The 24,332-nt window shown below is 37.3% G+C and overlaps 1 protein-coding gene across 1 annotated transcript; it reads right to left on the bottom strand.

Moving 5' to 3' along the window:
• Positions 1-4,724: 4,724 nt before the first annotated feature.
• On the bottom strand, positions 4,725-22,249 carry LOC103718010 (protein CIA1-like). The gene is made up of 10 exons (XM_039116586.3): positions 21,917-22,249; positions 16,791-16,937; positions 16,433-16,651; positions 16,252-16,316; positions 14,095-14,160; positions 13,947-14,021; positions 7,100-7,162; positions 6,318-6,387; positions 5,367-5,450; positions 4,725-5,223 (listed from the first exon to the last, which is right to left on the bottom strand). Exons 1-10 carry the CDS (start codon positions 22,106-22,108, stop codon positions 5,149-5,151), a joined length of 1,056 nt encoding a protein of 351 aa, XP_038972514.3. The 5' UTR covers positions 22,109-22,249; the 3' UTR covers positions 4,725-5,148.
• Positions 22,250-24,332: the final 2,083 nt, after the last annotated feature.

The raw sequence follows: 24,332 nt of genomic DNA, 5'->3' as shown, positions 1-24,332 counted from the left end.
CTTGAAAAAAAAAAGAGAGAAAGAAATAGTTTTTTTTTGTAAGAAATTTTTTTTTGGTTGGGGTTTGGGGAGGGGTGGGAGGTTTTGGGGGGTTGGGGTGGGATATTATAAGTTTTCTTTTGGACTCGTTTGGTTCGCGAGAAGTGGAGGACGGAAATTATGTTTAATAAAAAAATAAAAAAAAATCTTATATTTGGTTGCAGTTTTCAAAACCAAAAATAAGAAAATAGTATTTTTATAGAAATAAAATTTTTATATTTTATGGGAAAGAAAATTTTCTTTGGGATATGCAAAAGTCCAATTTCTATCGGCTGAGAATTAAAATTTTTTTTTTCAAAAATATTCTTAAATATTTAGATAGAATAAAATATGATTTTCAAATATTTTATATATATATTTAAAAAAAATAGATACTTAACTAAACAGAAGCCATTCTGAAATATGCTATTTTTCTATGGTTAAAAATTACTTTCTAGACATTATATAATCAGGCATCAGCTTTTTAGAAAAAAAAAATTAGTATTTTTTTTTTTTTTTGCGAACTAAACTAGTTCTTTGTGTAATAGTTGATTTAGTGAAAACGTAGGGGAGGCAAAATTCCGTACCAAGATACAATGGGAACTTTACTGGTATTCTAGGCGCCCGTTCGGAAGCAGGATGGGCATAACGGGGATAATCGAACTTTATCCCCCGTGTTTTAATTTACATCAGCAGTTGGGAACTTTGTTTGCTGCTATGGTAAAAATGGGGTTATGATTGGGCTATTCTATGCAATAATTGTGATTATCCTGCTTAAGTGTTTGGATGCAGAATTAATGCGGGTTAAACGCTCCACTTAATCCCTAAAACTCCGCCTAGTTTTGTCCAGGGAGTTAACCAAAAGTTCGAGGTAAAGTTATTCCAGCCAACACCTGAAGCCTTTGAAGTTAACCGGGATAAAGCGGGGATAAAATCCCCTCTAACCCGTTTCCAAAACGCGGTTTGGGGGCGTTTGTCCTCCCCTGGGTTCCCTCGCTGCATAGAATTGACCCGGCTTCAGTAGCTCGTTTGTCCCCAGGGGAGTAGCATCAGCCCCCGTTTAGCTTTGGTCAAAAGCAGAGATTTGCTGTTGAATGGAAAGTCTCAGAGTTCCTCCATATTATGTCCATTCTTCTTTATTTTCTTTTCTGTCATCATGAGATCAAACCAATGGAATGTTAATTAACATGGCTTGATGATGAGTTATTTGCACTCAAAATATATATAAAGCTTGAAAATTCTTACCTGATCATGGCAATTATTAACAAAATCTTTGTACTGTTAACGAACTTTCTAATCTTGACAGTTGTTTCAGTCATTATACATCAAGCCTCAGCTTTGCAAAAAACATTCAGCTTGCCGTGTCTTCGGGTTCCATGCTTTCAAAGAAGGATGGTTGGAAGAAATTGGCGTCCCGAGACGTTCAGAAAGGAGGGCAAGCCATCTTGATTCAACATGAAGAACAAGATCGCCAACTTTCCACCAAATTCTATCAACTAATAGTGACACTTCAACCACAAGCCTAGATTTTGGCGATCATCGATAGCCATTGCAGGCAAATACCCTATCTAGTTCCACTATTTGTTAACACACATTTTATGTTATATTCAACGATGAAGGCATATTTGGGAATGCTTTTAGAAGACTAGAAAATGCTTTTTGAAGAATGAAAAGCAATTTTAGGCGGTATAGTGATGTTCGATAAAAAAAATAAGAAAAGCTTTCAAGTTTTTTCTGTAAAAAAATATTTAGAAGTAGCTCCATTTAGCAAAAAAATCACAATGACCAAAATACCCATGAGCAATATTGTAATAACACCTGTGTCCCTTTATAAGGCAGGCAGAAACACTAATGCTAGGAGAAGGGAGTCCTTGCCACCGTCTTGATAGCAAGAAGGGGGATGAGCCAAAGAAAGAAGTAGGATCTCAAAGGTTCTTCCATCTTTTCGGTTCTCTTCTACTGTATTGTATGGTTATAGATGAATCTGTGACACTGTGGCCCTCTCTTTGCAGTCTTTGGGTGATTTGTTTTAAATCTAGGGTGTTATAGAACCGAGAATAGGTCATTTGGTGTGTGAAAGATTGTTTTAGATCTAGGGTTTATATGCATTAAAACTTAATTAATTATCTAAGTGAATGGAGATTTATTATCTTCGTTTAGATAGGGTTTGCTTCTCAAATTTGATGTCTCCAATCTTCACAAGAATGTTAGGTACATAGCCGCATAGCGAAATCTAATCATGGACATTGCTGCCCTATCATTAGTTTTTGGTGCTGATGTTATATATATTTTCTTTAGGTGACAAGTTTAAGGCCTAGGATCCTCTTTGGCACGTGGATTGCACCGTAAAGTACTATATAGTGCTCAATGGCTGCTATTAAGAGATAAATAACTATCAAGAGTGGCGCACCATATATAGCACATAAGGCCATTTTGTTTAATAGCCATATATCTCTTGACAACAACCATCGGCGTTGTATAATACTCTGCAATGTAATCTGCGCATGCTTCAAGTTTAAAAGATATCCTGAGCATATTCAGACCCAGCATCCTTATAATTTATTGGTCCCATTAGGGGCCAGGTTACACTTTTTACAAAAAAAATAGAGATTGTTGATGATGGTGATTTTTATGCATTAGTGACTACAACTGCTGGTATGACTATTGATTATTATACAAATCATATTGACAAGGAACCTTGTAGGATCTCTCAGACTAGATATAGGTTTGTGTTAGATTCTAAGGTAATTCATAGATATCAACAACAAATTAGAATAGAAAGATATGCTTGTTAATTTGTGCAATGAATTGAAAGACAAATATGGTATGAAAGCTTCTAGAAGCTTTGCTATTAAGGATTTGGTGGTCATGTTTTTCATATTTCTCAGATATGGGTTTGGAAATAGGATGATATAAAAAAAATCAACATTCAGGATAAACAGTTTATAAGCATGTTACTCGTATCTTAAATGTTCTCTTAAAAATATCCAAAGATATTATTAGTCTAATTGACAAGAAGTTTAAAAATATTCCAAGTAAAATCCATAACGGCAGTCGTTGGTAGCTTTATTTTAAAAATTATATTGGAGCATTTGATGGTACCATGTGTTGATAAAGATTTCTCCGTCCAAACAAATACCATATATTGGCTAAAAAGATATTCCTATGCGAAATGTATGGCTTATTATGATTTGAAATGCATCACTTTTGTGTGGATTGATGGAAGGGTATTGCTCATGATACATGCATTTTCTCGTGATTATACATAGAAAATAGCTTAAATTTCCACATCCATCTAGAGACATACATTTTAATAAAATATATTATTATAACAATTTACATTTTAACTTTAACGTCTAAGTGTAAAATACTAATTTATATATATTTGTGTAGGTAAATGTTACTTGTTGGATGCAGTGTATGGGATTATACAAAGGGAAGAGATATCATCTACTAGATTTTTCACGTGGAAGCCAACTAAGAGATATGCATGAAGTCTTTAATCATGCACATTTACCACTAAAAAGTAACCATTAAAAAGACATTTAGATTTTACAAAAGTAGATAAAGAATATTAAGTACAATACCAACTTTTTTTAACATAAACAAGTTCAAATTGTGCTCACTTTCATAGCTACTCAACTTCATTATGAATCATCCAATAAAGATTTTGAGTAACATTATGATGATGAGGAGGATCTTTTCTTCCTTTAGATATTATTGATGAACAATAGAAAGAACTCTTATACTCAACAAAACAAAACAATGAGTAACCATAAGATGGATATTCTACTTGATCATAACTCTTCTTGACTAATTGACATCTTTCTTCATCAAATTGTGCTTGTAACACACATATTGTGCTTTGGACTTCATATTTTATATGAGTAACTAAGAATCTTGCTTTTAATGTTTTATGTTGTTATTAGAATCAAAATTTTCTGTTTTTAATAATAACATTCTTTATTACTTGGTAATCTCCATTTAAAAGATAATTATATTATTTATTATAATATTTAGATTAAAATAAGATACATAAATTATAGATTAATAATACATTATAATATATCAATATGAAAATAATATTATATTATAATACTATTATAATATTACACTAAAATAATAATATCACATTCATATATTATAATAATATTATACTATAATAATATATCAATATATAGTAATAATAATAGCTACATTACTTTATAACGAAATATTATATTATATTAAGTATAATATTATATTATACTATATAATAATATTTAATATGTAATAATACTATTTTATACTATACTAATGCAATACCTTCTATTGCCATTTTATCATACTAAGAGCACTTTTTAATCTGATTATAAAAAAATATTAAAATTCTATAGCACTTCAGAAAATAGCAACCAAATAACAAACTGCTAGTTTTAAAAAACTCTACTAGCAAAAACTGTCAACTATTTCAAATAGACCAAAGTATGGAATAATATTACAAATTCCAAAAGCACATGTTTCGCTGTGATTTCTTTTCCCTTCTCTCTCTCTCTCTCTCTTTCTCTCTCTCTCTCTCTCATGCATACACATAAATGTGCACATGCTAGTCTATACTATACTATACTATATTATATTAATCCAATGTCTTCTATTGCCATTTGGTCATACTAAAAACACTTTCTCAATTTGGTTATTAAAAGATGTTTTCCACAACATTTTATAAATATAGTGATCAAATAGCAAATAACTTTTTATTAAAAGCTATACTAGCAAAAGCTCTATTACTGATAGCAAAAGTTCTACTACTGACAGCAATCCCAAACATGGGCAGTATGAAATGATATTACCCATTCCAAAAGTATATATTTGGCAATGATTTCTCTCTCTCTCTCTCTCTCTCTCCAATGTGCGCGCACTGAAGCAAGTTTTTATCATCTCACCAAGTTAGTATATACATTTTCTTTTAAAGCGAGATTGAGGGTGGTCACAAAGAAGTAATTTAAGAAGACAACTATGAATAAAATGGCTATGCCGGTAGTCTCACAAGAGCATTATGAGACTATCATGTCCTTGACATTTCAGCTCCTACTCTGCAGACCCATAAATTAAATGAAAGAAATCAGACATAAGCCTGCATACAGCAAATTATCATAGGGGTACTTCCAATAGTTCCCATATCTTTATTGTCCCATCATCACTAGCTGAGGCCAGCACTTTAGGTTCCTGCAGATTGAAATATACAAGAACATATAGAGCTTCCAATCAACTCAAAAAAACGGAAGCTGAGAGCTTTGAGAACAGCACAGGAAAACAGTAAGATCACTATATATCATTAAAAGGACAATCTTAAAGGAAGAGTAGTTCACCTTGGGATTCCATTGTACTGAGTTTACATCCATGTCATGGGCCTTGTCTTTCCTAAGCAATAATTTGTAGGATGGTACATCAACCTGAGGCATAATAACATAACCTGTCAGAGAACTCAGACTGCATCTTCAACACTTCCACTGTGGAGTGCGGATAAGACAAGAAAATATTTATAGTTGTCAGGGAAATATAACAAAAGCAATAAGCAGGACAGAAAATTTTATCGGTGCAATTTGGAAGAATAATATAAAAGAATAATAGAATCTCCACTTTATATTGAGAAATTATGCTGTGTGGCTTTTCATCCTGGATCCCAAGCTATACACTAAGTTTCCACCCAAAACAGTCAAGGCTCTACAAGCTATCATAAGCACTCTCAAATCTAGGAGATGCTTAACAAGCACTCCTAGGTGCCATGGATGCCATTGGCCCAAGATACAAGTCTCAATGACCACTCTTTAGTCCAGGTCAAGGTCATCAAGGAGAGGGTGAGAACATGCAGTAAAATCCAAGACACCATGTTAAACAGAAGAGCTTGCTAATGGATTCAAAAGATTAGGAGAGGGTTAGAGGGTGACCTAAGATTGCCTGGATACAAGAACAAAAGAAAACAAAATAAAAGAATAATTGGTGTTGGAAAAAGATATGACCTTCAAAAAGTAATATTAGCAAAGTAATCAGAGCAATGATAAACCTTGTACAAAAGCATTTAGACAGTATATGCTAGTGGGAAATGAAGGCATCAGTAGGTAAGCATATAATTAAATTATTGATGAGACTAATTAAGAGCACGAGAAGGGAAGGAAAATGAATCAGACAGACAGATTAATCTTTAGTAACTTGCTCAGAATTTCACGATGAGGCTCCTAAGCACTCTATAAAATAGTAGATAATTGACACACTAAACCAGTCCTATGAGTAAAAAGAACATCAGGAACATGGCCAAATACCGAATTGTCTTTACTCTCAACAAAAAGACGAATAGCATCATCGGCTGCTCCACTAGCGATTACACCCTCCCTGTCATGCACAAATGGAACAAAGTGAAAATCATGTTTCAAAATTCGCAAATGATGTGCTATCATAAATTGACTAATCTTCATTTCATAACTATATTTGCAATCTCACAAGTCACTTGAACAACTTATCCAGCATTAATATCTCCTAACTACAATTTGTTCTCTATTGCATAAAAGATTGATATGTGCTACACTGTTTAGGCTGTCTAGTGAGTATAGAAAGTGTATACATTAGTACAAGCAAATCCTCATGATGAGCACAGAAAGTTTATATCTTTAAAAATAATGCAAGTAAATTGTCATGGGAATGCAGTCCTTTGACTAAAAAGGAGCAGCAGCTTGGACCTGTATACCTTATTCTCAACTGTTGCCTTGACATTTAGGCAATTTCACAATAGAATTTACACCTGGCCATGTTATGAAAGTACTAACTTATGAGGCAGATAGAAAAAGAGGGGTTGGGGTGAGGAAGTGGGGGAGGGAGAGGGGTGGTACCAATCAGGCTTCACACTATTTTTGGCTAAAACAACACAGACCACAAAATTAAATTTTATATTTGATTTTGTATTTCCACATGCAAGCAACACTTTTTGTGCAATTGTATGAAGTTAAAACAGTTAGATGAACAAGAATAACACTATTGAATCTGTCCAACTTAGATCATGCATTAAAAAAGTTAAAAAGAGGAACACACAAGATGTTGAAGCATATACCTTGACCAATTAACTGAAAATATGGCTCGATCATGATAGCCAGACATGGTACAGAGAAGTCTCCTGAAAGAACAGAACAACATTCTTATCAGACAACAAAAGATGATCACAGATAAAATATGTAATAGCAAATAGATTGGGCCTGAATGACAGTTTAGAATATTTAAAATACATGTCTGCCATCATGTTAATGAGAGTAATTCCTCAGGCGCATATGCTAGAGTTAGGGCATTCAACACCTGAACATCTTCTGAGATAGGTCAGAAGAAAATACAGGACTGCAGTAAACCAAGTGATTGCATTTAGACTGCAGCCTACCAATCAAAAAGGAAGCAGATTTCATTCCTTGAACAAAGAAAAACTATACTTGCTCCTGATCTTTAATACAAGAAAACATGGTGGGATGGGATGATGAATTCCGGTAGCCTTTTTGATGTGATTAACAGAAAGAAAGGAATGTTGACGCTAATCCTGCAGCTGGTATGGAATCTTCAAACTAAAATAATGATAAATCTAATGTTTAATAATAGTATAAGTCCTCGATGAATTCCATGTCTCTCCAGTTCTTGAGGGGCAAACCTCACACCATGGACTGCAAAGTGTGTTAGCTTGGACACATGCTTGGATAAATCCAACCAAGCTAGTGTTTAGCATTATTTTACATACACGTGAAGCCAGGGTTCCCAGTAATGATTGGAGAGATATGACAGATCTTTAATCATATATGTAGGAAAACACAAATCAAATGCATATGCAATATAATATAAAGAAAAAAACTACAGTCTGTGTTTCCCAAATAATTTTAACGGGTTATTTAAGTAACTTTACTCAAAAGGGCCCTTATTCCTTGTTCACCAAGTAAAACTAATTCCTTGTTAACCAAGTAAAACTATTTGACACCTTCTAGTCAAATAATTTTAACCTAGTTAGTAAAACCAAATAGTATGAAGAAGGTGCTTTTTGGTTCTTCTCAAATCCCAGAAGTACCCCTCATTATTGGGGCTTCATTCAGGTGCCCAAAAAGTTTTTGGCTGAATTAACCTGAATAAAGCTCAAAGGTGGACTTTACTCTGGTTTACTATGGAAACAAACAGCACCTATATGACTGCAATAGCTGTGTGTCTGTGTGGTGGGACAACATAGATAGATAGAGAAAAGGAGGGTGGGGTTAGTCTATCTGAGACCAATGATGGAACATGAAAACTGAAAATCAACATCATTAAATATAATCTACAATAATAAAAGGCCAAGATATTTAAAAATTGATGCTTCAAAGATTTCTTGCCTATGTACCAAAGTGGTCACAACATGGACAATTTCAGTAGCATGATACAATTCATGATTTTTTTTTGGTAATTTAGAAGCATCAAAATTAATTGAATTTTGTTCTTTATGTGTTTTAGGATATCTAGATCATGGTCAAGACTCAGTAGTTTGGATTCCATAAATTTGGTCTAACCATGCATTGCAGCATAGCAACTTTAATTAGTCTTGCCCATTTTCATTTTACTTCAAATATAGGCAAGAGACCACCAACATATAAATAAATATTTTTAAACTTTCAGGCATTCTAAATATTATAGTTCAAGATCAACATTCTGAATCCTCGATCTGCAAGGTCCATCCATGAATTTGCACAAGTAGAGTTGAATCTTCGACCTCCTCAGCACCCAATACTAGTACCCTCTACATGTATGTGCATATATGTTTAGATGGCTGTCAGTTAGGCGGCAAAGACATAAGACAGCTTTGATTACCTCCTCCAAGATACCTAATATTCATGAAAGCTTTCTAAGAGGGTTTTAAAAAGTTTTCTTCGATATTAGAGCACCATTACCTCATATAACTTCAAATCAAAATCTCCAACAACAATCTCCAACTGCTCAACATGTTGAAAAACAATTATGTGATGATGCTAAAAGGACACTGACTTGTAAAAACAGGTAAAACAAAACTGAAACCAGTGATTTCCAATAAATGTCCATTTGGGAAAGAGATTGAAAGTTCTTTTTAGCCTGCAAAAACCATCCAACTGACATGATGATATTAATGTGCATGTATCTCCACCATACAAGTCCTAAAGCCAATTTTCTTGGATTTATTCGCAAATTTTCCTCGTTGGTGCTCCCCTGAGTTTCCCAATATTCACTATAAAACGCAAAATTTGTCAACTTGCATTAAGAACTCACAACTTGATATGAATATTACATAAATTATTCTGAAATAATTTCTTCATGTTGTTGCAATGTTCTTTAAATAATCTCCTCTTAACCTCTCATATTCCCTAGTATTTCTGAATCCATTCCTGCACTTTGCCAAAATTATGAAGTTTTTGCTTTTGATGATTTTTCTGAACCTGCATTATGTGATTATGCAAGTAATCATATGAACTTGGTTTAAACACGTTGCAAAAAATGTCACCTTCAAAACCACATATTTTCACCTCCAATTCCTGTTTTACAATATTTGGATCAATCTAGTAAGTAGCCAAATTTGAATGGTTGTTACTTTTTTCTCCCATTAGGTTATAGATTAAGTCCAAGTAAAAGGGGGAATACTGAGTTACCCTGCCAAACAATGTTACCTTTTTTTGTCGAATTGTTTGATTCTAGTCAATATGGAATGAGATTTCAAGGAATAAAATGATTACCTTCATGTGAGTGAGTGTGCGGTTTTTTTTTTTCTTTTTTTTTTGGGGGGGGGGGGGGGGGTGTGCAGTCACCTTAAGAACCATTTCATAGGAACATCAAGGAATAATGATACCTATCCTTCCATTTCATTTTCCACAACCAATTAGACCTCAATAATTCAATGGGCCCATTCAGCTTCTTTGGACTTGCAATTATTAATCCTAAAAATTATATAAGTTTGCGTATGATGATGTGCAAACTTTCTCATTCTCATGACACCCCTATCCCAAAATATCCTTAGGTGGCATTTGGTGAACCAAATAGGATCAATGAGGTGATCTTAGATCACTAATGATCTCTATCCTAGGGTAATCTGATCCCGATAATCTAAGATCACCAGATTGCTATGTTCCAGTGACTCAAGATCCCCGAGCATCCGTAAGTAATCTATTTGGTATTACATGGGAATCCAATATCACTGGCCTATAATATTAAAACTATCCTTAATATATTTCATAAAAAAAATACTTATTAATCATATAAAAATATATTATAATATATTTATTAACATATTAATTATTATTATATTCCATTAAATATATTTATTAATCCTTTAAAAATATATTATTTTTATTATAGAATTAATAATTATAATACTTATCATTTTAATACTAAAATTTATTTTGATTAAATAAGGTAAATAAAAGTAATATATTAAATAATTTCACAGTATAAATATACAATACAATAATATATTTCGATTATAGTTTAAAAATATAATTGAACAATAATATGATGATAATATGATTAATAATAAATTATAATATAACATATCATAAATACTATATACGTAATATCGATATATAATATAATATATAATATTGATATAATATATTAATGGTACATTGATATATCTTTTTTTCATTGGGTTGAATGGTATTTTTGTTCCCAAATTCTATCCCAAGATCAATGCTCTGGGGTGATCTTGATACCTGTCCTCAAGGACAGATTTCTCATCACCGGGTTGGACGGTGATTTGAGGAGTGAAAATGATTTGGGATTGCTGCCGAGTAGATCACCATGGCGCAACCAAACGCTGTGATCTCGTCACCTCCATCCACATTTCTCTTGATCTTGGGGTGATCACCCCATACCAAATGCCTCCTATAATGTTTTGAAAATTATTCTTCAAAACCCTCATTAAACCTACGCAATGCCCCTATCCCAGAATTATCTTAATCGAAGTAGGTTTGGCTTCCAATCAGATCATCCCATTGACATCAAATAGAAAACAAACCGTTCATTAGTTTAAATTTCGGTTTTGTCGATGATTAATACAAATGCTTGAATATCCCTATGAAATCAAAACTCTTATATGGCTTTTTCTATTAAATGTTTTTCTCCCAGAATATCTTTGTCAACTTTATTTTTTTTTCACTAGCTAAGACTCTTAAAAAACGAGTGTCATATCTCCTAAATACGACCACACAAGTTTGGATTTCGTCACCAATTACTCAGAAGTCTTAATGTCCCTATTAAATAGCAAGTCCAATATACATTTTCTTAAGTGCCTTTTCTCACAAATATCACCACTAACTTTAGTTATTGTCATCAGCTAAAACTCAACAATATTTGAGGGCATCCTAGCCTCATCCATAAACAGTTGTGGCATCCAGTAAGCATTAAACACCTCACGATCTCCATCCCATAGTTCATTTCATATTCACTCGCTATTTTACACATACCAGTGTGAGATGGACCCCCACATTTCAAGGGAGATCAATGTACATCAATGACCTTTTCCAACTATATAATTTCTTACCCACTTTTTTTCTATGCACGTCATAGTAATTATGAATTGTCTAACTGGGTCTATATGGCTGTTGATACATGATAAGTATTTGTTTGAGCTACATGGGATTCCTAGAATGACATATTTTAACATAAGGGTAACATTGATTAATGCCCTACTTTAGCTTAGCTGGTCTTGGTTGACATACCAATAAACACAAAGTGTGTAACTGTTCATGGTTGAACACTACTAAGTAGTCCGATGCTACTTAGCATACTAAAAAGATGCTATAAGGTTTAGAAGTAGACAGAATGACTATCTTTCTTAACAACGCTTGCACTATAAAATATGAGAAGGCATAGACCCATCTAGAAATGGGAATCTCTTGATAGATGCCTGTGTCCAAAGAGTGTTCTCATATAGTTAATTCATGTGTTTAGTCTTCAAAATTAGACATGGCTGATTCAGTGACTTTTTCTTTTTTTTAAAAATAAAAAAGGAGAAAAACAAACATTTCATCTTCACAAATATTTTCTAATTTTGTACATTGCCGATGACTTCAATGTCTCAATCTTCAAATAAAACCTAATATAGTAGTTTACAGTTTTAAAGTACCCAGAACACGTCTCGTTTGGCTTCACAAAGCGAATACTTTATTGGTTTACCTTCAAAGTTATTGGTTAACCTTCTTGCATATAACAAAAGATTTTGATGCATTAGTCCTTCCCAACTCAATTGAAAAACAGTCCCCTTTTCTTATAGAAGGAGAAAAGGACCTTTCTTATAGAAGGAGAAAAAGACCTTCTCTTTCTTATTTCTTCATGAATAGGAAAAAGACAGTCATTCTTGTCCAAGTAATGACCAACTCTATTAATCTTTTTATATTAAATGATGATTATACAGGAGCGTGGTGTCTGAATGGGAGGGAAGATGTAGATTCATACTCAGGAGTGTGGCAAAAGAGAAGAGGGAAAAAGCAGAGGGGAGTTTTTCATGAGTGAGAAAATTTATTCATATGTCATTTGAACAGCAAATTACTTATAAATAATTTTGCATTACAAATTTCATATAAAATCAATAGGGCTTATGGACTTCAGTTTGTGTTGATTATTCCAAAAAATATTCATAACTCCATGATTGAACGATAACTTATAAATTTCTGACTCGCAAACTTCGTAAAAAAGTAAGCTAATAAAATTTATTTATAGTCCCAATAAATGTTAAATGATTTATATATATCTCATTTCATGATTGTATATATCTTGAACAAACCTGAATTACTAAACCCAATTCAATCGAATTGACAAGACTGATGTGTCACTTCAAAGCTTTTTTTTCGTCTTTTATAAATGGAATGATCTATAAATCATCACTTAGTGGAGCCAATCGCTAATCGGATCTCTTTTCCATTCCCATAATAACTTTGATAGATTTTTCACTAGGAGGTTTGAAGTTTAAACCACGCTAAACTATTACAAAAAGGTTCTTAACATTGCTGGACTCTATGGAGGAGTCAGATAAAACTATCCTTAAGTTGGAATTTCCAATTCTCCATGATCCTACGCATAATAAGAACCTAATGATCAACAAAATTCAAAATTTGGTTATACCAAAATTCAAGATTTGGTTATACCAAAACTCAAACATATCTAGATTATGAACATAATATACCACAAAAATCTTAAAAGCATAGGAACATAATATATCATAAAAATATTAAACAATTTCATAAGCAATATATATTAGCGTCTAATGATTATAATCCATGCTAAAATCTTTTTAAAATTTATTCCATATCTAAAATCTCTGAAAGTAACCACGTGCACTTGCACGCGCATTATAAGTAGTCTTAACAATGATAGATTGCTTTCAACATAACTAAAAGCAGCTAGGGCATAAAATAAGACTCTAAATTTCATTTAAGCTTCTCATTTGGCACCACAGTGTTGGTGTCACAGAATTACCATGTAGAATATTGAGAGAAAGCTTGGTAAAAAATAATTTAAGAAAAAAAGACTAGCAGTTCAAAGAGTCAACACCCAATTATCATATTGTCTACGCATCTTTTAGAAATGGATGGAACAAGAAAAATTCTTCTTCTTGGTCGCTAGACCAACCTAGCAAGCCTTCGCATTTGTATACCCTTGTTTTAATGAAGGTTATCCCTATTGATAAAAAATAACTGAAATATTTTTACACAAGACTCTCTATAACTCATATTTGGGACAAAGCTTGATAGATAATACAGTACATTCTCTAAGTTATGACAAGTCTTGGTGGCAAATACTTGAATGCCACTATAATATGTAAACAAAATTGGTGTTAACAATCTCTCAGTAAAATGTCTCAGAAACTTGCACACCTCAAAGAAAAATTACATATACCATGCAAAATGATTGAGGAGTCAGATAAAGATGTATCTCACCAAGATCCACAGCTATTGTCACTTGTCTCAGATGGGCTGCTACTAGCGTCCCATATCTTTAATGTCAGATCATCACTACAAAATTAATAAATTATTTTATTGATCTTTTCTTATGAATATACTAGTTTCAACAAACATGAGTATATACCTGCAGGTAACCATTCTATCTCCATTAGAGCTGAAAGACACTGCCCAGACTGTGGACGTATGACCACTGAGAAGCACAAAACATAAACAAGTCAATATCTCACACAATCTTAAAATGCTGTTACAAGGATTATTTTCTATACACAGAAAAGAAGAGTTATAAGTTTTCATTGAACAACATGGACATGTAATTCACCATAATCCAAATATGCAAATCAATGTAATGGTAAATATTTTGTGACTCATTATATATCACATCCTACATAAGCATAATATATGCCAATAGAAATTCCAAGTCAAAAGGGGCAAATTAGATGAATCGGTGGTAACTTTTGGTAAAATATTACATTAACCAACATGTTATATTCTTTTAAAAATTCAAGTATATTATCTTAATTTTTTTGTTAATGTTCATGACTCAGAAACCTTATTATTTACCTTATATATAGCACTTAAACCATAAATATTTAATTGAATGGAAGAAATACAAAGATCGCAACTGCATCAAAATGAACTGCCTCAATGACATGCATCTGCTTATGTGGAGCATTAAACTCATAAAGCTCTTAGCTCCTGGGTAAATTTGCAAAACTTTGGGAAAAAAAGAGAGACTAATGAAAGAGAACAAGAGAGAAGAATAGATTACTTATTAGATTTTCTGTGATAGAATAACAAGAATAAGTGGTAGGTAGACTTTGTTGAAGCCTGCCAGCACTTGGCTGGATTCCATCAAGCCAACTCGTTGTCTGCTCATTGGCTTGTGATTCTTTGGATTTGTATTAAATTTTCTTCCTACTGTGAAACATTAACAAAATCGAAGATTATATTGGGGACATGTTTTCTTGCTTCGCTCATCAGAACCTTTAGCGTCAATATTGTGTAGCACAGGAACTACTATTGCGCTAGCATGTTTGACAACATGCCTTCTAAGTTGTTCACATATCCTGAATTTGTGATCAACTAGGTGATATTGTGCTTACTTCTTCCCTTTCATGGTCGGCGAAACCATCTCAAACCACCTAGTTCGGGGCGTCCCGAGCCATACCGACAGCGAACCGGGACGGTTCCAACAACCAAACTGAGACGCCATCGCTAGAGGGGGAGAAGGAAAAAGAGGAAAAGAGAGAGCAGAGGAGGGACGTAGAGGGAGAGGAAGGAAGAGAGGTCGGCCCGGGGCTGGCCGGTGGAGGTTGGGGAGCCTCCGCACGGAGGAGGCGAAGGCCAGAGAGACGTGGAGGCGGGGCTCCGCCTCCAGACCCCTGTTTCGAACACGCGGAGGCGGGGCTCCGCGTCCGGTCTCCTGTTTTGTTCGAAACAGAGGCCCGGATGGGGCTCCTTTTATTTTTACAGATTTTAAGTTGAAGTTGGCAAACCCATTGCCGATTTCACTTAATTTTTTATAAATATTTTTTTAAAATTTAACAAAATTTAAGTGAAGCTGGCAAATAATTTATCGGCTTCACTTAAAAATTGTCATATTTTTTAGCGGTCGGACGACTCGGACCCCTATTTCGAACGAAACAGGGACCCGACCATGGCCTCCGCCCCCTGCCCGGGCACCGGTGAAACAGGGGTCCGGCCGCGGCCTTCACCTCCTGCCCCGGCGTCGGCCTCCACCGGCCCTCCGCCACTCTCTGCCGGCCTCCTTCTCTCTCCCTCCCTCTCTCCCCCTTCTCACTCTTTTCTTCTCTCCCATTCGCTCTCTCCCCTACCTCCTCTACTATGTCGGTACGACCCGGCACGGCACAGGCTCATACCGACTCGTGCCGCTGGGCAACCGGTACGGTGCCCAATACTGGCACAGCAGAGCGTGTTTTCTTTACTTTTCTTTCTTTGTGAAAACTGGAGTGCTACTTATTTCCTTAAAAATTTTTGCATAGCATGTTTATCACTACCAAATATTAAAACAGAATATCTAAATTAGTAAGCATATAAGCCTAAGGGCTCAACTCCAGGATTAAAGAATTACAAGAAAGGGTTATGAGGCAGCTTTTTAAGTAGGAAGGTTGTGGAACATTAGTTATCGCAAATATATGATAGCAAAAAAAATACAGGTGGGATAAGTTAAAACTTGCAAAACCGTCATCCATCTTTAGCAGATACAACAACAAGAATTGACTTCACTGACAGGAAAAGAAAAACATGGCAAGTTAAACACCTGCTAGCTTCATTTAGTGTTTGCACACAATGCCAATCATCACCGTCACCATCCTCTGCCCATATCTGGTACAACACTGCATATTACTAACTTCATCCAGGCCATAAAGAAACAACTAGAAGTTGAAAACAGTTCCTTTTTTTTCTGAAAAAGATAATACGTTATTTCTACAATGCTATACCTTCACTGAATTGTCATAGCCGACAGAAACCAAAACATCCAAAACTGGATGCCACTGCACCATCTTGACATCCTGGGTATGACCTTGCAACACTGATACACACTCAAACTCATTACCAGGTTGCATTTCCCATATCCAAACAGTCTTATCTCGACCACATGTAGCTAGCAAGGAACCAGAAGTATTCCATGAGACACTCTTGACTTCGTTTTCATGACCCTATATACATAACAGATGCATACATGTTTATTATCATGAACCAATTTAAATAACATATGAAAAACAACTAATATTGCAAAAAAATAGCAAAAACCACTTTGAAAGCTTTAACCACAAAACATGCTCATGAGACTTATACTTCCAGTGTAGCAACACATTCGAAGTCGCCACCAACATGTTCCCATACAGCAGTAGTAGCATCAAAACTTGTTGTTGCCAATAACTTTCCACTAGGAGACCAAGCACAAGATCTGACTGTGCGAGTATGAGTATCTTCCAAAACAGCCTGCATTAGAAGAATTTTCCAAATCTAATTATTGCAAACTCAAATATTATATGCAGCCAAAACATATACCTGCTGGCAAGTGGAGAGCCACAAATTGTTAAAAACATAGTTGGGGGGGAATTGTTTAAGAATGTTCATCACGAGCATTCTTGGATTTCATGAATTTAAGAAATAGATAGTCACGTCCAAGTATGCATAAAATGGGGATGCCATGTCGACTAAACTAATTACAACAAGACTGATGAAGGAAAACTGCGCATGACCACAAGATGTATGAACCACTTTTTCCATTAAATGATAGGAAGGAGCTGGGGACCAGGATTGCAGGGGGTGGGCTCATTTTAATTGTTAAATGGAAATTTATTCATCATGCAATCTTATAATTTTCCTTTACTTCATGATCCAAGTTTAAGCTTTTGATTGTAACTTAAAATTATTTCAGGCAACAGTAAGTGTCACGCCCCGTACTCGGATCCGTGACTGGAAAATAGGGTAAATAGCACGAAGCCTCATACATGGGTAAATAGGGTAGTCAAACCATTCGAACTTTCATATATTAAAGTAGTTCTATTACAACACACTGAGTGGTACAAAACACAGAGCTTCTATACAGTTTATGTATACAAAAGTATATTTGCTTTACCCCAAAAGAGAGAAGCCCTGATACAAAATAGGAACATCTCTAACTGTTATCAGTGGTGAGGATCTGAAAGAAAATACCAATAGAATGGTATGAGCTACACGGCTCAGTAAGTAATCCTGCATAATCTTACCGAATCTAGTATAGTACTAAACATGTTCATGCAGGGTTTGAGAAGTTAACATGCACCTTACTTAACAATTCATCGTGATAAAATATTCATACTGAATCAATAATCATGTTATGTATGTTATCAAAAATCTTCATGTAAATATACACTGTAAGGCCGTACACCGGCATGCCGTGGTTTACACCCTCCGATGCTACGGCGGAGTCATTATCGGCCACTGGCGGGGCGAGCTCAGTTATTGTACGGCCACTGGCGGGGCGAGCTCAGTTACTTTCAGCCCGTAGCATTTAAGAGTTCATACATAGTACTTCTTGCAAGTGGTATACTTAGCTAGAGGCAATTCATCATCTTATTTTATACTTATACCATAATTACTATATTAAGTGCAATTATGGTAACGAAATCCCAATCATCTTATATGCATAATATCTTAAAATCTGTATAAGCATGATGTATGCATAACCATAAATTCTATGACTAAAACATACCACTTGTATACATGATCCATGATGATTAGAATAGATTGCTTTCATTTTACGCAATTTAAATTACATGAATAACACTCATTCTTTTTCATAACTTATGATGCATGATCTACAATAAGATTAAGACGGGTTACTTACACTTATAATTTAGGTAAGAAAGTGTATTCATGATCCATAATAAGATTAAGACAAGTTACTTACAAAATTCGCTTTCCCACATTTGACCAGTCTAGGTGACGGATCCTTAATCACCTTGCACCACATCATAGGGATCACATTATTCTTCGTTTGTCTAATACATAATTTCTCAGTTTAAATTATGTGTTTACTTGTTTGGATCCCCTCCAAGGATTTGGCCCAAGTCCAAGTTACCCACGTTGGAGCCTTCTAATTTGGTCAATAAGTTTAATCCCAAGTTAAATTTTGGGTTTAGGGTCAATGTGGTCCATTTGGGCCTGTGCCAGGGTCAGCCTGTGACCGATTAGGCCTCTGGTCAGTTGAATTGGGCTTGAATTGGGTCTTAGTTGGGTCTGCTGGGACTAACCCAGCCTAATTGTGTTCGGACCCAGTTCAAATTGGGCTAGATTTGGTTCAATTCTACAGTTTGGGCTCGTCCAGACTTAGCCCAATCTGATTGGGCTCGGGTTTAGTCAAATTTGGCTAAATCCATTTTCTTTTTTTTTTCTTTTTTTTCTTTTTATTTTTCTTTTTCTTTTTCTTTTTCTTTTCCTTTTCCTTTTTCCTTTTTCCTTTTTTTTTCCTTTTCTCTTTTTCTTTTTCTCTCTTTTTTTGGGGGCTTAACGGGTTGCGAATTCGGATTCGGATCTAACCCGTTAAGGGGGTCTTTCTCCGACCTTCCAGAGGCTTCGCCTCTTCATCTCTCGCTCCCCTCTTTCTCTTCCACGGCCTCTTCTTCCTTCCGATCTCTCCCTCTCCTTCTTCTCCACCGGAACCCTAGTCGTCTTCTCCCTTTCCTCTTGTCGGCGACCGGTGTGGGACTTTCCCGACCCTCCGGCCGAGTCGGGTTCCCACCTCGGAGCAGTATCAGCGGAAGGCCGACCCTTCCTCTTCTCCGAAGTGATGTCGGAGAGGGGAAGGAGATGAGGTCAAGATCCAGACTACACCCGGAGAGGATGAAGCCTCAAGGGTCCGGTGAGCTTTTACTTTTTATTTTATTTTATTTTTCTTTCTTTCTTTTCTTCTTTCTCTGGCTTTTCTTTCACGGTGGCGCCACCACCTCTTCGCCGGGGAGGAGTTGGTGGCTCGGCCGGGGCTGGCGGTCCTGTGGCCGCGCCGGATAGCCTAGGGCAACCACGGCCAGGGCTGCGGTGCCCTAGACGCCCATAGGCCGAGTCTTGTTGGGCTCGGCCCGGATGGCACTGGGCCTGGGCCGAGCTCAGTTGGGCTCGCCCAGCTCGGTTACTGGGCCTAACTGGGCTCGGTCCAGGTCGGTTATTGGGCCTAGGCCGGGCCGGAACCGTACTCAGGCCGGCCCATGGCCTGCCTGTGAGCGTGGGTCTAGCCCAGGGTGGTATCCATCGGCCATTCACCCTTCTTCCAACTCCTGAGTCCTCTTCCTTCTGTGCCACTGTCCCCTCCTCCGTGCCGGAGTCTTCTCCTCTCTGTTTCACTGTTGAAACAGAGGGGAGAACACTCCACAGAGGTTCCGGGGACTCCCCCCTTTCATAGTTTAAAACCACTTTCTTAAGTAAACTGGATCTTACCTGGTTTCGGGTTGGCTGTGCCGAGCAGTACCTTCCCAAAATCCCTCTCTCTCTCTCCTGGGGCTTCTGAGTCTCCACCTTCCGCTCCAAGAGGTCCGGCTTCTCTGGAATAGTGTTCCAGAGGGGCTTAGAGGATGAGAGGGTGCAGAAATTTTGAGTTCAGTAAGCTGAGGGTTTAAATGGCCGTGCTTAGGAAATGAGACCCCCGTAGAGAGGTCCCCCACTCCTCCCCCTTGCTCCGGGAGCCTCCAGCTGCCCCCTTGTCTCAGGCGAGCCGGGCTTAGCCTGCCAGCAAGGCTGAGAGGTGGTGGGCTCCTATTTTGCATGATCAAGGGCCCCTAAGAGCTAGCCTTCCCTCTGCCAGCCAGCTGGGGCCCTATCAACTCACCCTCAGCATGAGGTGGCAGCCCTCCCCAGCTGCCACCCATGGGTCCAGTACGGCCCACTAAAAAAATCTGGCCCAACACCCCTAACTGGGCCTCAAAAGTATTGGGCCCGGACATTATAGTAAGGTTACTGGAACATCTTGAACATCAAAAAACCAAGATAAATTCTCCTGAAGGCAATCATCCTCTCATGCATCTGGAATCACATTACAGTTTTAAAAAAAAAAAAAGAAATCTAAAATATGATTTTTGTACAGAAATCAGACATTATTACATGAAAATTTGTTTGCTTCTGGAACAAAGAGGCAGTCAGAAATAGCAAAAATTTGTTGCCGGCATTATTTTAGTGTTAGTGCTAGTGGGCATGCCAATCACTTGTCTGAAGAGGCCATGCCATGCCATGCCGAAGCATGTTCCTCACCATGCAAAAACAAAAAATAGGGGGATTTGAAATCCTTTTAGATTAAAACATTAAAAAAAGAGTTAAATAGGTGTGTTGATCTGTATAGGGTGCCAGTCTTGGCCCAACATGGTCTGTGCCAACCAGAATCAACTGACACGTGCAACAATGGTTGCAATAATTTAAGTTTGCATTTTCAAGTTAATGCTGTCTCACCAATAGCCCAGATGGAGTCTGGTTCTCACCGTTTTGTAGTAGTTACCTTAAATGCTTGAAATTCATTATTTTCTATTTGATGATCTAGAATATTTGCAATTTTTTCTTCAAAACTATGGATGTGAGGGAAAAGATAGCAGTTCTACAAGTGCAGCACCCTGAACACCTCAAAAACTTTGCAACACAATCCCTCATAAATATTTTTATATGATGCAATATAGCACCACACTTGTTTTTGCACCTTAAATGAGTTTCCTTATTACCTGAACTTGATAGATAATTTAGCCATCTGAACAAATTTCTTAAATATAATGCTAAAGCTGCTTTATTTCTTGGAAAATTACACTGCTTGGTACAATTCAACATTTTACATCCAATTTCATACTAAGCATTGATATATGACAACCGGTACTATAAGAATGAAAAGCCTTCGTTTTTATACCAACAGGTCTCCTTGGGTTTTGGCAGCTAGCATGTAAACAAAAGACTTTCGCACATTTGGCACCTTTTCCAACCCCAATTTTCTCTTACTGGATATCTTCTCCATTTCAAATGCTCAACATGTGGAAAACACAACTCTTTACTCTGTCAATCTCGTTATCAATCTCAATGGCATTAGAACACTCCCAGCTAACTTCCAGTAAATTGCAGCGACTTAGCTATAATTATTTTTCCTTTAGATGAAATTTATGGGATACCCACATATTCTTAGAAACATGATAAAAATTTCTACGAACAGGTTTTCTCACTCAAAAACATTGACAAAAATTTTCTTCGTTTTAATTCTCCTCAAAATAAAGAGGCTTTTTCAAAGCTTAATTACTAAAAGCTCGATCAAAGAATATTATATATAGATAAAAAAAAGAAACTCTCTTTTCTCCTCTCAAGGAAAGGACTTGGAGAGACTACATATATATATGTGTGTGTGTGTGTGTGTGTGTGTGTGTGTGTGTGTATAACAAATCAAAGAAGAAGAGAAATCAGAGGAGGAATCAAACCAAGCAATCCCAAGAACCAGAGGGACCCTCCTGCCAGATCCTGACGGTCTTGTCGCCGCTGCAAGAGGCCAGCATCGCCGGAATCCCACGGACTCCGGCCGCCGGATTCCATGCCAGGCTCCAGACTCGATCGGTGTGGCCTTCCAGCCTCTGCCTCTCCCTCAGCTCCAGGCTCCCTCCCAAGAAATCCATCGCCTCCGCGCCGCCCGCCGCCCGAGATCAGCGGAGCCGATCCAACCAAATAAACAATTCCGGAAAGAAGGGAGTTCGGCCGGAATAAATAGCGATGGGATGGTGACGAAGGAAGGGTCCAGCGTACGGGTGTGACACCGAAGGGGCGTGTATAAATGTATACAATATTGCTTCGGTACCTAAAGCATCTTACCCGGGTTCGGGTCCGTATCTTTCACGCTTTTTTCGCGATGTACATCGTTGTTTCGCGCAAGAGACGAAAGCGGGAGTTCAGAATGCTTTAAGAGTTGTGCGAATCATGATCTAACGGTTGATGTCAAAAATTTCACATTACCTGTAGGTGATGTGACTTGAACTGAGGATGGATTAATCAAAAGCCTAACACCTTAACCAACGTTGCAATATTTTTATTAATACTTATGGCATTCATTTGTATTTCCTTCATATCTAATGTTTTAATAATTAATTACTTGAAGGAAAATTCAATTGCTGGAACTCAAGGGCCTATCACCTTGAAAAGTATGGCAGCACCTTAATAAAATGATTTTTTTTGTATTTATAGCACCTATTTGTAATTTGTTCATTTAATGAAGAATGTGGCCATTTCAAATATCTTATAGTATTTAATATTTTGATAGAAATTTGTTTGGATTGATGATCCAATCCCTTGGTCAACTTGGTCCCTCTGCAAGTGAAATATCTACATATTAAACCATTATCAAGTTATAATATATCACTGATGGGGAAAAAGTGGGCCCACCAACGCACGTGACTGAGGAACCCAAATCCGACGACGCACGTGATCTCAATAGATATGATCTCGGCAGCCATGAGCTTGGCGAGCACGAGCTCAACGAGCGTGCCCTGATCAAGCAAAGCCCGCTCAACCTCGAGGCTAGAAAGGACCCAGTCAAAATCCACAGCCGACTCCATCGAAAATCAAGCTAATCTCCGAATCGAAACGGCTACCACGTTCTTCATATCCGGGATCGACCCCCGCAATCTACGCCACGACAGCTGTCAAATTCAAATTCCTCCGTTCTCCACCAAGGGTCAGCTAATTCAAATTTCCAGGCCAATTGAGGTAATGTATTTCAGTCCGAAATCCCCGCCATAACGTCCGATAGCGTGTAACTGCCACACTACCTCTTATAAAGAGGAAAAACTCCAAGAAGATGGAGACTCTTCCCCCTCCACGCCTGTGCTTCTCCACTAAAAAACTATCTCCAAATTCCTCTCTAACTTAAGCATCGGAGGGCCTTTGCCAGAACCCTCGGCCCAGGCTTTTTACAGGTTCCCCGGAGCTAGCCGTCAGCCGCCACCATCTTCCGGAGAAAGCCTTCTACAACAGTCGGAAATGGGACCCAGGGGTGATCGCGGACTAAAGGGAGGAGCTTCCGCCGTGGGCAGTTGTAGAAGGCTGTCTCCAGGAGATGGTGGCGGCTGACGGCTACCTCCAGGGAACGTGCAAAAAGCCTGGGCTAGGGGTTCCAGCAAAGGCCCTCTAATGCTTAAGTCAAAGAGGGATTTGGAGAGTTTTTTAGTGGAGAAGCCCAAGCGTGGAGGGGGAAGAGTCCCCGTCTTCCTGGAGATTTTTCTCTTTATAGGAGGTGGTGTGGCAGTTACACACTATCATGCGTTATGGCGGGGATCTCAAACTGAAATACGTTACCTCAATTGGCCTGAAAATTTGAATTAGCTGGCCCTTGGTGGAGAATGGAGGGATTTGAATTCGACAGCTGTCGTGGCGTAGATTGTGAGGGTCGATCCCGGATATGGAGAACATGGTAGCCGTTTCGATTCGGAGATCAGCTTGATTTTTGGTGAAGTCGACTGTGGGTTTTAACTGGGTCCTTTCTAACCTCGAGGTCGAGCAGGTTCTGCTCGGTCAAGGCGCGCTTGTTGAGCTCGTGCTCGCCAAGCCCATGGCTGCTGAGACCATATCTATTGAGATCACGTGCGTCGTCGGATTTGGGTTCCTCAGTCACGTGCATTGGTGGGCCCACTTTTCCCCCCATCAATCACTTATGATGGTAATAGTAAATTTCGTTTCCATCCTTTTATGATTATATTATTTTTATAGTTTTCAACTTTGAATTCTATTAAACAGCCAAGTTAATTAGTTTGGAATCATATAGGACTGTGATGGGGCCTCGGATATGCAAGAGTTGGTCACGCTCTCCTGGAAGGAGACTCCTCCACTTAATTGATTAAATTTTGAGGG

Source organism: Phoenix dactylifera, chromosome 12 (assembly GCF_051530095.1).
Source record: "Phoenix dactylifera cultivar Ajwa chromosome 12, Ajwa_hap1_PhDact_Kaust_v1.1, whole genome shotgun sequence".
NCBI classification, from domain to species: domain Eukaryota; kingdom Viridiplantae; phylum Streptophyta; class Magnoliopsida; order Arecales; family Arecaceae; genus Phoenix; species Phoenix dactylifera.
Note: the sequence above shows the minus strand (reverse complement) of the source record. Positions and strands in the feature narration are given on the sequence as shown.

What these genes read in the sequence shown, in the direction of transcription:
- LOC103718010 (XM_039116586.3), bottom strand. Translation starts at nt 22,108, where the DNA reads ATGGATTTCTTGGGAGGGAGCCTGGAGCTGAGGGAGAGGCAGAGGCTG. An exon ending in AATGTGTTGCTACACTGGAA is followed by an intron (nt 16,652 to 16,790) that starts GTATAAGTCTCA and finishes TTATGTATATAG; the next exon opens with GGTCATGAAAACGAAGTCAA. An exon ending in ACACTAAATGAAGCTAGCAG is followed by an intron (nt 14,161 to 16,251) that starts GTGTTTAACTTG and finishes TGTGCTTCTCAG; the next exon opens with TGGTCATACGTCCACAGTCT.